General features: G+C 34.2%; 1 protein-coding gene across 5 annotated transcripts in view; it reads left to right on the top strand.

Annotated features, from left to right (window-relative positions):
• The window catches only part of Atp13a3 (ATPase 13A3), a 75815-nt gene that overhangs the window by 51547 nt on the left and 10808 nt on the right, over window positions 1–13460 (top strand). For 4 of the 5 annotated variants that reach the window (XM_078043890.1, XM_078043891.1, XM_078043888.1 and 1 more), the window contains 6 exons: window positions 171–267; window positions 1212–1284; window positions 3163–3340; window positions 5079–5266; window positions 9572–9660; window positions 12680–12760. In XM_078043890.1, the coding sequence (XP_077900016.1) occupies window positions 171–267; window positions 1212–1284; window positions 3163–3340; window positions 5079–5266; window positions 9572–9660; window positions 12680–12760 (706 nt within the window). Of the gene's footprint in view, window positions 1–170; window positions 268–1211; window positions 1285–3162; window positions 3341–5078; window positions 5267–5520; window positions 6146–9571; window positions 9661–12679; window positions 12761–13460 lie in introns of those variants that run through there. The other variant, XM_078043892.1, reaches the window with a different exon arrangement.

Genomic DNA, 13460 nt, shown 5'->3' with positions numbered 1-13460 from the left:
TAACAGATTGCTACTACTCATTTGTTTCAATTCTCCTTTCGATTAGGTTTTTTTGGTAGACAGATGCTTTGTTGTAGCTGTCAAATGTTGTTCATCTGTCAAGATACAGTTGTGTTTTGGAGGAGGAGCTTAAAATGCACTTATTTACATGCTGACCTTTCTCTTCACAGGGAAGGCCGTGCTGCTTTAATGACTTCCTTCTGTGTGTTTAAATTTATGGCATTGTACAGCATCATACAGTACTTCAGTGTTACTCTCCTGTATTCTGTGAGTACTAACAGTGTGCACAGAGTTGGGGCTTTATGTTAAGACACTTTAAGATATTAGCTATTAATGCAGATTGGACAGCTTTGTTTCACTCTTCAAAATGTGATTCCATGGCATATTTTTATATGTTCACAGGAAAGGCCAGAGTAAGGAAAGATGTTTTAGCAATAGTTTGCAGAGGCCAGGCACAGTGGCGCATGCCTGTAACTCCAGCTGGTTGGGATGCTGAGACAGAAAGATCTAGAGTTCAAAGCTAGCTTCAGCAGCAGTGAGGTGCTAAGCAACTCAGTGAGACCCTGTCTCTAAATAAAATACAAAATAGGACTGGAGATATGACTCAGTGGTTGAGTGCCCCTGAGTTCAATCCCCAGTACTCCCTTCTCAGCCACTGCCGCCACACACAAACACGCCCACACACACACACACAAAAGTTTGTAGATCTGTGCATTTGCAGAAGAGAGTAAACAGTGATGTCCATAGGTATCAGAGTTTATAATTGAAGTGATTTTAGTGTAGATTTTTCTCCTAATGAATGTTGATATCCCAAGGAATTAGTGTGAGCTATCCCCTTTAAACCATTTGTAGAAAGTCTCATAAAAGATGGTGTTGCATATTAAGAAAGTTTCAAGATACTAATTTCCAAGTATATTGAATAATTTAAAGTTTGCTTTTTGCACCCCCAACCCTCCACCCACAAAAAAAAAAACTCAAAAAACTTTTAAGGTTTTTACTGAAATAATTTTAAGAGATGCCTTTTATAGTAATATCTTAAATCAAATTTTTATAAATGTGTTAATGTGGATTAACTTCAAGGCAAATATATTTGAGTTTTTAAGCAGGTCATTTTGAAGTTGTCATAATGGGGGAAAATAATCTATGACTTGGGAATAATGCTGTAAAAGTACTTCTTGGAAAGTAACTATGTTTTAAAATTACTTCTACAGATCTTAAGTAACCTAGGAGACTTCCAGTTTCTCTTCATTGATCTGGCAATCATTTTGGTAGTGGTGTTTACAAGTGAGTATCTTGCTTTATTACTGGTTTCAAAGTATTATTAAATTCTGATGTGATTTATTAATCTTTGGTAAATTTACATCAGCAACTGTAACACAGTTCATCTCTCCCCAGAATGTCTGTAAATGTGCTCTTTTATTGCTAATTGTTTATATCTTGCCTCATTTGTTTTATTGTTCTCCCCTTCCCCCCCCTTCCCCCCCCCCAAATATTTGCGAGTAAGTTTTAAGTTTTGAGTCATCATGCATGCCCCTTTGCCACTGAACGTTTTAGTGATTCTTTCCTTTCTGTTTGTTTGTTTTTTATTTTACTTATTCGTTTTTTCATATATGACAGCAGAATGCATTACAATTCTTATTACACATATAGAGCACAATTTTTCATATAATCTTTTTTTTTTTTTATTCCCGAATAGTCCCTCAGTTTTTTGTGGGTTTTTTTTTTTTTTTTTTTTACATTTATGAATATGGGTTTGTCTGATTTATGCTCTTTAGATGCAAGCTATAAATTTTTGGAGGGAATGTAAGAAGTGATGCTATGTTCTAAATGCATCACATAAGGAGACACAAGGTATTAGAATGTTATAGTATGGGTGATGCAAACATCCAAATAAATAATGGTGATAATGGAGTATGGCCCATTGAATCAAATAAAAATTCACAGTTCCATCTGTGCTATAAGCAAATAAATATTTGGGAGATAAGAGAAAGCTCTTGTTTAAGGAAAATGCTAATAGAAGAAATGATTGACTTGGACCATAGTGAGACCCTGTTCTTATTGATATTTTAAGCAGATAGCTCATTATGGGGAGCTTTCTGTGTACTGTAGGATGTATAATAGAATCTTTGTTTCTCCATTACCTGCTAGTAACCCTTTCCAAGTATGCCAACCAGAATATCTCCAGGCATTACCAGATCTTCACTGGAGGTGTAAATCATGATTGAGAACTACCAAATTAGACTAAAGACTTTAGTAGTTGATAAAACTAGCGAATGAAAGAGGATCAGGACTTTGACAGTCTCAATATAACTTTTCACAAGTTATTGATTAAAAAAAAGAAAAATAGGTGGACTCCACCTTAATAGGTTTTCAAAGCCTCTTTAAATGTTACTTTTAGGTTTATATTTTTTTTCAAACCTTTATGGGTTTTTTTGTTTGGCAGTACTAGGGTTTGAATGCAGGAGGACTATGTGAGCTATATACTTGGCCCTTTAATTTTGAAATTTTGAGACAGGGTCTCAAGTTGCCCTACTGGACTTGAATTTTGCCATCCTATTCCCTCAGCCTGCAGAGTTGCTGGGATTACAGGTACTTGTCACCGCATCTTTGTTAATTTTTCTCCAGAGTAGTTGTAGTTTTGCAATTGAGTATTCAGAAAATAATGAACTCTTTCTTAGTTACATAAAGGTGGTGATTAATTTTATAATTTTTGTACTTTTAGGTTTTTTTTTTTTTGAATTTCAGTAGAAATATAAAAACTGCTCCTCAAGCATTTTTGCAAAACCTAGATTGTTTACTTTGAGAGATTACTTAAATATGTATACTATCTGGCTTGGTGTTTGGAAATTTTTCTTATTAAAGAAATTTAGACCAAAACAAATTTAAAGGTTTCCAAATGAAAACATGCATGGTGATATATGTCTGCAATCCCAGTGATTCTGGAGGCTGAGGCAGGAGGATCACAAGTTCAAGGCCATCCTCTGCAGCTTTTGGAGACCCTATCTCAAACTGAAGAATAAAAAAGGGCTGGGGATGTAGCTCAGTGGTGAAGCACTTCTGGTTCAATTACCAGTACCAAAGTAAAATTTCCAGATGTTTTTTATTATATCTTTTATTGTGACTAATTGAGATACAAACCTCTTCTCTTTCTTTTCAATATAGTGAGTTTAAATTCTGCCTGGAAGGAACTTGTGGCACAAAGACCACCTTCAGGCCTTATATCTGGGGCCCTACTCTTCTCTGTTTTATCTCAGATAATCATCTGCATTGGATTTCAATCTCTGGGATTTTTTTGGGTTAAGCAGCAGCCTTGGTATGAAGTATGGCATCCATATTCAGAGTAAGTTGGTTACTTCCTGTTACTTCTTTGTAATATGTGCAATATGTGTGCATATAAAAATGAGTCCAGAAATGTATATATAAAAGTTTTCTTGTGGCTTGATTCAAACATGTAATTTGGCCTATATTTGCCTTCTTGTCACAGTAACTCCTATCTGTAACAATGTGTCTTAGTCTCCTTTTTGTTGCTAATAACACAGTACCATAGACTAAGTTGTAAAGAAAAGAGATTTTTGAGTATGGTTTTGATCCAGGTTCGAGGAGCTATATCTGGTGATGGGTCCTTGCTAGTAATATCCCTAGGCAGTGTGGGACATCACATGATAAAATACAAAGAGCTCAAGAGAGACATAGCCAAACTGACTTTTCTAACAGGCCACTCTCAATAGCCCATTGATTCATTAATCACATAGTGGATTAATCTATTCATAGGGTCCTAATCACTTCTTGAAGTTCCTAATATCTCATAATGGGGATTAAATTTCAGCATGAGCTTTGAGGGGACAAGCCATATTCAAACCATAACAGTATATTCAGGCAAAATCCTGAGATCTTAGATAAAAATGTTGCTTAATTTGCTACTTAGCTTTTGAGTTTCTTATCTATACAGTGAAAAAGTTGAAATTGATCTCTAGTGTTTCTTCTAAAACCAGAATGTTTGTGCTTCTAACTTTTATAAACTTGGTTTAGGAAGTGGCATTTTAGAACATTCTTAAAAAATGATATTAGGTATTTCTATTTATTTTTTGGAGTACTCTACATTTCACAAATTATGAACATTTTTTTCATTACGCATGATTAACTATCAGATTAAATTTTGGGATGTAAATATTTTTTAGTTTCCTTGAATAAGGGAGATTGTCATTTAAAAAATCAGAAACATTTAAAAATTTAATTTTTTATATGTCCATACTAACACTGTCCACTGTTGAATCATCTTGAGACTCTCTCCAGAATTAATTTGTAAACTTGATTAATATTTTGTTACCACTTACCTGTGTACATTTAGGTAATGTTTTAATCATGGGTCGAAACTTCTGATAGTTATTTCGTGCATGCCTGATAGTGCTGCCCACCTAGAAATAGAATTGAGAGTGAGCTATCACTAGAGAATATTGAAGGCCCCCAGTTTTTGTTAGCCACTTATAAAGTCTTCTTAGTTCAGTCCTCACAGTAACTCTCTTAGAACAGGCAGTAACCACAGGTGAGGCTGTTGACTCCTTGTAATAATGGCAGAACCAACTGGGCATGGTGGCGCACACCTATAATCCCAGTGGCTCTAGATGTGGAAGCAGGAGGATCAAGAGTTGAAAGTCAGCCTCAGCAAAAAGTGAGGTGCCAAGCAACTCAGACTGTGTCTCTAAATAAAATACAAAATAGGGCTGGGGACGTGGCTTTGTGGTTGGGTACCCCTGAGTTCAATCCCTGGTACCTCACCCCCACAAAAAAAGGGCAGAACTAAAGTCAAGTCCTTGTTGTTTATTGAACATTTTTTCAAATTTGATATCAAATTAACTCATTGTAATGTCTGGCTACTGAGAAAACCCTCATTAAATTCCTCATTATTGTCCTACCTGTTGTGTATCTTACATTGATATAGTTGCACCTTTTGCTATAAACAGAACCTTATTTCTATTTGTTATGGTAATAATTCGAGGCATCTAGGGTAAAATTTATTTCTTTGTGGGAAATGGGTGTTGTGTTTACTAACACAGATTTTTTTGTGTGTGTGTTTCTAGTGCTTGTAATACAACAAGAAACCCACATTGGAATTCTTCACACATGTATAATGAAACTGAACCTGATTCACACAATATACAAAATTATGAAAATACCACGGTGTTTTTTATCTCCAGTTTTCAGTACCTCATAGTAGCAATTGCCTTTTCAAAAGGAAAACCTTTCAGGCAACCTTGCTACAAGAATTGTAAGTTTGACTTTTATTGTGATTTCCACCCTGCGCCTCTCCTTTAAAAATACTGGTGAAGAGTTTTTATTGTCTTCCCCAAAGTTAAAATAGATCACAGATGGAAAGAACTTAATGATTTAAATGCTTACTGTCTTATTTTACTTTCATGAGAGTTGCCACCCTAAATTTAAAATTAAATCCACCAGTATTAAATATTTCTGGTATTCATGTTCTGTTATCTTTCGCTCTTTTATTTCGGCAACCCATTACAGAGGGAGTTAGGATTGCAAGGAGGATCAGATGTCCTCGAGGGAGACCGTGGGTGTTATACTTCCTTCTGGGTAGTCTGCGAAGCACCTACTAACTTTTTATATTCTCTGACACTGGTATGGCCAGTGTTCACCTCTAGAATTCTTCATTTCTGTCACCTTTACATACTGCTGCAGAAGGGGTCATTACAATGAAGGTTTGTGCCTGTTTGGACTTATTTGCCTGTGGCAATAGCCCATACAATTTTAAATGATCAAAGTTAGTATTAATGGACAAAATCACTAATTACGTAATTGAAGTCTTTAAAAATTGAGAACATATTATTAATGTATGGAACAATATTTAGACTTTTGCAGTATGTTGGAGTGAATAGTATGCTTTACTTATTTATTTTTTGCTATAGTTGTGGAGAGACATCAGTGTTATACTTGGCAAAATGCCAGCTCATAGATTTTCGAATGTCATGGGAATAATAACTATCACAATCTCTTCAGTTAGAGTTGACAAAGCATTTTCACATATATTATCTTATTTATTTATTTTTTACTTCCACCCTGTGTAGTTTGTAGGGCAAGTTTATTTTGGAAGGGTAAGATTGAAATTTGTTTTTATGGGTGACTTTTCTTTTTGGAACTGATGTTTCTTATTTAACAAGTAACTATATTATTATATTATTGTATTTGTTATGTATATTACTAGTAACTATGTTACTGAGAACCATATAAAAGCCATATCAAAGAAAGACTTATCACTATTTCTAACAGGACTTTATAACTAAAGATAATTTGTTATTATAAGATGATCTTAATATCAAAGCTGATATACGTATCTTATTTTTAGTTCAATATTTTTAAATTTCAAGGAAATATTAAGCATGTTCAAAGGCAGCTGTAAATATCTACAAAACAACAATGCCTTTTTTCCCTTTAATATGAAGAAAACTGATACTCAGACTACTTTGTAAGTAAGGTGGCCCTATCAGGAATATTAATTGTAGGAATCTAAATAAATGTACTCTATCCACACATCTTTTATTGGGAAAAGAGCTAGAGGTGAATATTAGTCATTTTTCCCCTCCCTCCCTTCCTCTCCCTCTCCCCGTCTCCCCCACCCCACTCCTGTGGCACTCCCCACCCTTTACAGTGCAACCCAGGGCCTTGGGTACCCAACCACTGAGCTGCAGAGCCATAACTCCATTCCCAAGTTGCCTATTTTTAAAATGTATCTTTTATGTGACTTGGAAAAGTTCAAAGGAGTTTTGTACTCCTGTATAATTTCAAATTGCATAGATAATACTTTATTATTGACCATTGGACTAATTTTGAAGAGTATTAAAAATTCAATTTTAGGAAATATAATCACAAAACCATTGTCCTTACTATAGGAAGCTGTGCACTTCTGACAACGAATAAGGATAACTACATCCTAGTATAAAAAATGGTGTCTGGAAGATACAAATGGAACTGTACAGTGTACTGTATATTTTTGTTAATTTTCACCTCTAGCCTATTTGTCATTGAAGTGCATTGTTATTGGAGTTCATTGTAACAATTCTTTGCTAGGATATGTTGGTTCTTGTTCTTTTTCTATCTAGGTATTATAATACATTACATTTATTTTGAAATTTTTTTAAAAATTAATCTCCATCTTAGGTGTTTAAGGCATTCTTTCCTAAGCTCTTAATCCTTTTCTGTTTCAGTTTCATTTTAGATAAAATTTAATTTCAGCCTATAGTGGAAATTTGTTTTCAATTTTAGCTTATGCAGTTACATTTTTCTAGTATGTTTGCCTATGCTTTTATTGCAACAGTTACAGTTATATACACTTAATTCTTCTACTCCAAGGAGGTGTAATTTCTGAGGACTCAGCTAGTTTCTTGCTTGGTCTTTATAGTTTACTGCTTGTCAAATTCAGTCCCTTTCTCTGTCGTAAAAATGTTTTTACTAAAATGCTAATTTCTCTCCTGTTCAGGGCTTATGTATTGTTTTCCTGTTCATTTGACAATGTCTTAATTGGTGGGAACAGTTCAAGTACCTTATATGCTCTACAGAATAAGATGCTTTTTCAAAGACAAGTAACTGAGCAAAGGAAGAGAGGATAGCAATAAAAAGACTTGAAGTGTGGTTATAGGTGAGAAGGGCCAAGTTATTGAAGAAGGAATGGGAAAGAATAAAAGGTAGAAAGGTATATATCAGGGTTCAATATTATATGTTTATTTATATAAAACTGCCAACAATCTGCCTCTCCTATTACATAATAGCTTTTTAAAGCAGTGCCTCTTCTTTTCTCTAGGCTAAACAAAAATAGACTCAATTATTTATTTTCCCCTTCATATTGAAGGCTTGGCAGATTTTTAGGAGCAGAATCAAGGACTGGCTCTGGGAGTAGAGAGGAATTTTTGAGAAGCACTCTTTAGGTAGATGTAAAGAATTTCTAAGGCTGAGTAATTTTCTCTTTCCAATTAACACTCATGTGTCAGGAGTCAGATGAGAGATCTAGTTTTTCTATTGTTTTCAAAATGCAGTAAATTTGAAAAATATTTGGTATGGGTCATTCTTTATTTGAAACTCTCTCCATGTTTTTCTGACATTTGTTTTCTTATCATGTCTTTCAGTTCTTTTCTCATTTGATCCTTTTTTGTTTGTACTTCCAACCCACACTTTCAAAATACTTTCATTGACTGTACAAGCTTCAATGACTAACTTACATATTACTTTAGTTTCTGCATTTTGGGAATGGAACATGACATGTCCTGATTGCAATTTCGTAGAATTTTTAAAAAATTAAAAATCTAGTAAAAGTGCTTTTTATTCGGCACAGGTCCCCAATTTTTAAGATATCTCATAGTACAATACTTTCCCTCTTTTTGGCATGACTGTCAGTATAACTTTCAGCCAAAGCTGTTAGATATCTACTGTATGTATCACACACATGCTCACAGAGTGTAGTTTCTGTATAACAGTTTCTATAGAACAATAAGAATTGACCTGTGGATTTAAACTGACATCAACAAAGTTTTTATTCACAGATTACCCCTACATTTAAAAATAGCATTGAGAGCCTTCATTTACTGTCACTAAGAAGGACACTAACTTCTTTAACCCTATCTGAAGGCTTTGTGATAAGGTCTTGGTAATATGTGGCCGTAGTTAAAATTTGATATTGAAGTTGACTTCAAATAGCAACTTGTAAATAAAATGCAGATCAAAGAAAAAGGAGGGAAAATGTTGGGAGTTGCAAATACAATTGGGACATTTCTGAGCCTTTCGTGGCTATACACGGGGATGTATATGTACATATATATATATATATATATGTATACACACACACAAATATGTATGCACATGCTGAACAAAATTACTGTGTATATGTGTATGTTTTATTTTTGAGTTAAGAAATGGACATCAAGTGTTACTGGAGGTCTTTGCCATTCCTAACTTCCATAGTAAAGCCATAAGGTTGCCTTCATTTAAAAAACAGTAGATCAACTCTTTCTCACCCTTTTTGGCTAACACCTTCTGAAGGAATTTTTCATGAGTAAGTTAATGAAAATGGGGTTCACTTGCCAGAGATATACACAAATTCAAATTAGAATGCCTTTATTTAGGATTGTGGCATACCTAATACTGAAAATGTCATTCATCATTTTTAAAATCAGTAGTTGTCATTGAATACTAGTTTTAAATGATAATCTTGTTTTGCCATACATTGACTGGTCTCATTTGTAATTTTTTTTTTGAATATTGTTGTTTAGCTATCTCTGGAAGACATAAATGTCAGTAATCTGAATTTTATTCTTAAAGTATTGATTATTTTCTGAAATTTTAAAGTTTAAGTTAATGGCTTTAAAATATGTATATCTCATCACATACATGAATTTATTGGGGACCTAGAACAATCTCTCCCATTGTAGGATATAACAGCAGCACATGCTTTATATATTTCATCAGCTAAAGGAGAAGTATCCAAATGAATTTAGAAATGACAGTATACCACTGTTGGATCCCATTTTATTTAAATGAACTTCCTAATTTGTTTTACTTTCTTTTCCAGATCTTTTTGTTGTATCTGTGATTATTTTGTATGTTTTCATATTATTCATCATGTTGCATCCAGTTGCCTCTATTGACCAGGTTCTTCAGGTAAGGTTTAAGCACATCATTTATGACTAGTCTCATGGTTGATAGTAATTGAAAGTGACACTGAAATATTACATGAGATCTAAATGACTAAATGAAACTTTTGGATGTTTGATGGAAGGGCTTAAGATCTGTCCCCCTCCTTTGCTTTTTTATGTTACTAAAAAAGAGACTAAACTGCGTCCATTTCATTTTTCCAAGATCTCTTCTTTTCCTGTTTTCTAAAATAGAGTAACCTAAAGACACTGTGAAACAAGTACAGAACATAACTGAAAGAACAGCTTTTATTGACTATACATGTTCAGTCTGTTTCTGGTTCCATTCCCTTTGTCAAGCAAGTGTTCCTTGAACTTTAAAGACTTTTTAAAAAGCCTTGATCCCAATATGTCCTTACTTTTTCATCCTTGATACTATTTCTTGAGTGATCTACATGTGTTCTCTTCTTGTTTGCTTGCTGGTCATTTAGTTCTTTCTTTTAATTAAAATTATGAATGATGACATGAAAATATATCTTTATAGAAAAGAAAATACACATATTTAAGATGTAAAGCATCATAAAAAGTTAGTAATAAATTAAAACCACCATTCAGCCTAAAAATAGGTAACATCACCAATCAAAGGTGTTTGTGTATCTTTCTTCAAATACCGTGAGGGAACCTGTATTCTACTTTTTTCTCCTTATTCTGTTTTTTTTTTTTTTTTGTATTTACTATATATGTATGAGGTCATAAAAAACAACTTTACTTGCTTTCAACTTATGAAAATATTATGCTCTTTGTATTTTTGTGACTTTTCATCATAAATACTGTTTCTAAGATTGTCCCTATTTATAAGTTTATTTTATTTTCACTATATAGTATTCCATTTTAGGATACTGTAATTGACTTTTCTATTCTTTATAGGCAAATAGTTGGGTTGTTTTAGTCTTTTCTTATATTAACAGTACTGCTATGTCTCTTATTGTGTTAGGGTAAGTAATGATGTACCAAAGAGCTGGTACAAGCAACAAGGGAATGGTACAGTACTGTAGAGAATTCAAGATAGTAATAAAACCCACCAAAAATCCATCTGCTTTTAAATCTTACCAAGTACTGTTGATTCCAAACAGTGTCAGTGATATATACTTTTTCTATTGCTACGTATCTTATTCCTACAGTGTCACTAGAGATACAGAGTTTCTCTGGTGAATTCTGGTATAATTTTGAGTTCCTACTCTTCCACCTTCTAACGTATGCTAAGTTGCTTTCCAAAATGATTGGATCAATTTATACTTCCATGCTGTATGAAATCCTGTTGTTCACACCATTGCCAACTAATCTGTCTTCCACCCCTGCCAGTCTACAGAATTTTCCCTTACCAAGGTTATTAACAGCCTTCTTACTGATGAAGTCCAATGGACTTGTGTCCTTAACATTTTCCCTCCGCTGTCACTGACCTCCCCAGCAGTGTTGACCTATGTACCCATGTCATTATTCTTGAGCCATTTGCCCCTTGGATTTTGTGATACTGTGTTCCCTTCAAGCCCTTTCATGCCTCTGTGACTCCTTTTTCTGAGTTTCCATTTTGCTTCTACTCCCTCCATTTATTCCTTAAACATTAATGGTCTTCACCTGTGTGATCTTATGCTTCTTTTCACTCTAAATTCTCTCAATCTCACTTATAGTCATAGCTTTACCCACAGTTGCCATCCATATGTTATAGACTCCCTGTTTTTGTTTTTGTTTTGAGATTAGACCCAGGTGTGCTCTGCCACTGAGTCACATCTTCCAGGCCTTTTTACTTTTTATTTGAGGCAGTTTTTTTATTTTGAGGCAGGGTCTTGCTAAGTTGCTGAGCTAGCCTTTAGCCTGAGATTCCCCTGCCTCAGCCTCCTGAATTGCTGGTACTACAGGTGTCCTCCACCACACCTGGCAAGACTTCCTACCTTTATACCCCAAGCTTATCCCTCATTATTGAACTTTAGACATAGCCATTTATATATCGATTATTACTTACATGCTTCAACCAACAGTTCCCCAAATACAGCATTTTTAAAACTAAGCTTACTATGTTCTTCTCCTTCCACGCTGCTTCTTCCCTTTTTCTTGATATCACCATTTATCCAAGTTGGAAGTAAGTTTGTGTGTATCTGTCTGTCTGTACTTGTCTTTGGCAATTGTTAGTTTCAGTTTCCTTATTCTGAATGTAGTTCTGTCTTTACTCCAATCCCATTTGCCATCCCTCTAGTTGGAGCTCTAATTGTCTCTCACCTGGGTCATTTTACCAGTCTCCTCACCTCAGGACCTTCTTAATGGAGCAATATTTCTCTAAGTGTATTGGATCATGCCACTTAGCATATAGCATAATATCTTTGGTATTCAATAATATAATTTAAAGGTAGATGCATTAGAAGGATTTTTTTTTTTTTGCTTTTATTTTTTAGACCTTAGAAATTAATAAGGTTTTAGTCTGGTTCAGTAGTATGCATTTGTATTCCTAGTTACTCAGGAGGCTCAGGCAAGAGGATCACTTCAGTCTAGGAGTCAAGAGCAACCTGAGCAATATAGCAACACACACACTCTGTCCCCTGTAAAAGAAAACCAGAAATAGAAATGAATTGTATTTTAAAGTGAGAACTTTATTGTATTTCTTAAATTGATCTCTAGCGTTCTTTTATGAGTTTTCTTTACAGTAACGTGAGATTTGACCATTATTTCAATATTAGATTAGTGTCTGCCTCAATGTTAGAAGATAGGTTTTTATTTTTAAAAATAATGACTTGTTAGAAATTTGTCATCTGGGCTTTCTAGTCTGAGTGAATAGGATTTGATGCCAAGTTCATCCACTTGGTATTATTTTTAACTTTGAATTACTTAAAATATTATCATCTGAAAAGATATAATAAAAACTTTGTGCCATTGTTGAGGGTTAAGTGTATAATGTGTTTGTAGGTGTTTGGTACAGTAATAGAAATTCAGTAAATGCAGAAATTATGATGTAATGTCAATTAGATAAAACAACTTTAAAATTTTTTGTCTTACAGATAGTGTGTGTACCATATCAGTGGCGTATAACTATGCTCATCATTGTTCTTGTCAATGCCCTTGTGTCTATCATGGTGGAGGTAAGCACTTCAGATAGTCAAATGGCAATCTTGTTGTTTTGCATTCTTGGGTGATTAAATGGTGAATGGGTGAAAGAGTACAGGTAACATTATAGAAGCCCACAGTCGTGAGTTTCATTTTAGGCAAACTAATTTAGCCCTCTTTTTTTTCCCTGACTTTTTCCTTGAAAAATATGATAATAATATTAAGAGGTTTGACTTAGCTGCACTCTTGCAGATAGTGCATGAGACACTATAAAGAGTGAGGTAGCAAAACTGAATGTTGAGTAGAAAGGAGAAAAGTTTGGTGGCCAGGCAGCCCTTGAACTGTCTAGTGGCCATGAAATCAGAGTGGGCATAAAATATTTTGTGTTTTATGATGTAAAGTAGAATGCCTAATTTAAGGATTTAAGTCGGTGGGGAGGTTCTTTGGGAAACATAGTGACTATTATGCTGAGTTTATTGAAAGTATAAAATGATGACCATTGTGGACTTAACTAATTTTGCCATTGGTTACTGGCACTTCCTCCTTGATATTTACTTTTAAGCGACCTTTAGAAGTCTTAATTACTCTCTGATGCATTGTATATATTTTATTTCCTATTATGATTGCCTTTAGGTCAGCATCTCTAAAAGGAATTAGCAAGTTCTCACTTGCTGCTTATTAATCAACTTTACTCTGCCCTCAGAACTATGATCAGAATTCACTTGTACCATAGCA

The sequence above is a fragment of the Ictidomys tridecemlineatus genome, chromosome 3, assembly GCF_052094955.1.
Source record: "Ictidomys tridecemlineatus isolate mIctTri1 chromosome 3, mIctTri1.hap1, whole genome shotgun sequence".
In the NCBI taxonomy this organism is placed as follows: domain Eukaryota; kingdom Metazoa; phylum Chordata; class Mammalia; order Rodentia; family Sciuridae; genus Ictidomys; species Ictidomys tridecemlineatus.
Note: the sequence above shows the minus strand (reverse complement) of the source record. Positions and strands in the feature narration are given on the sequence as shown.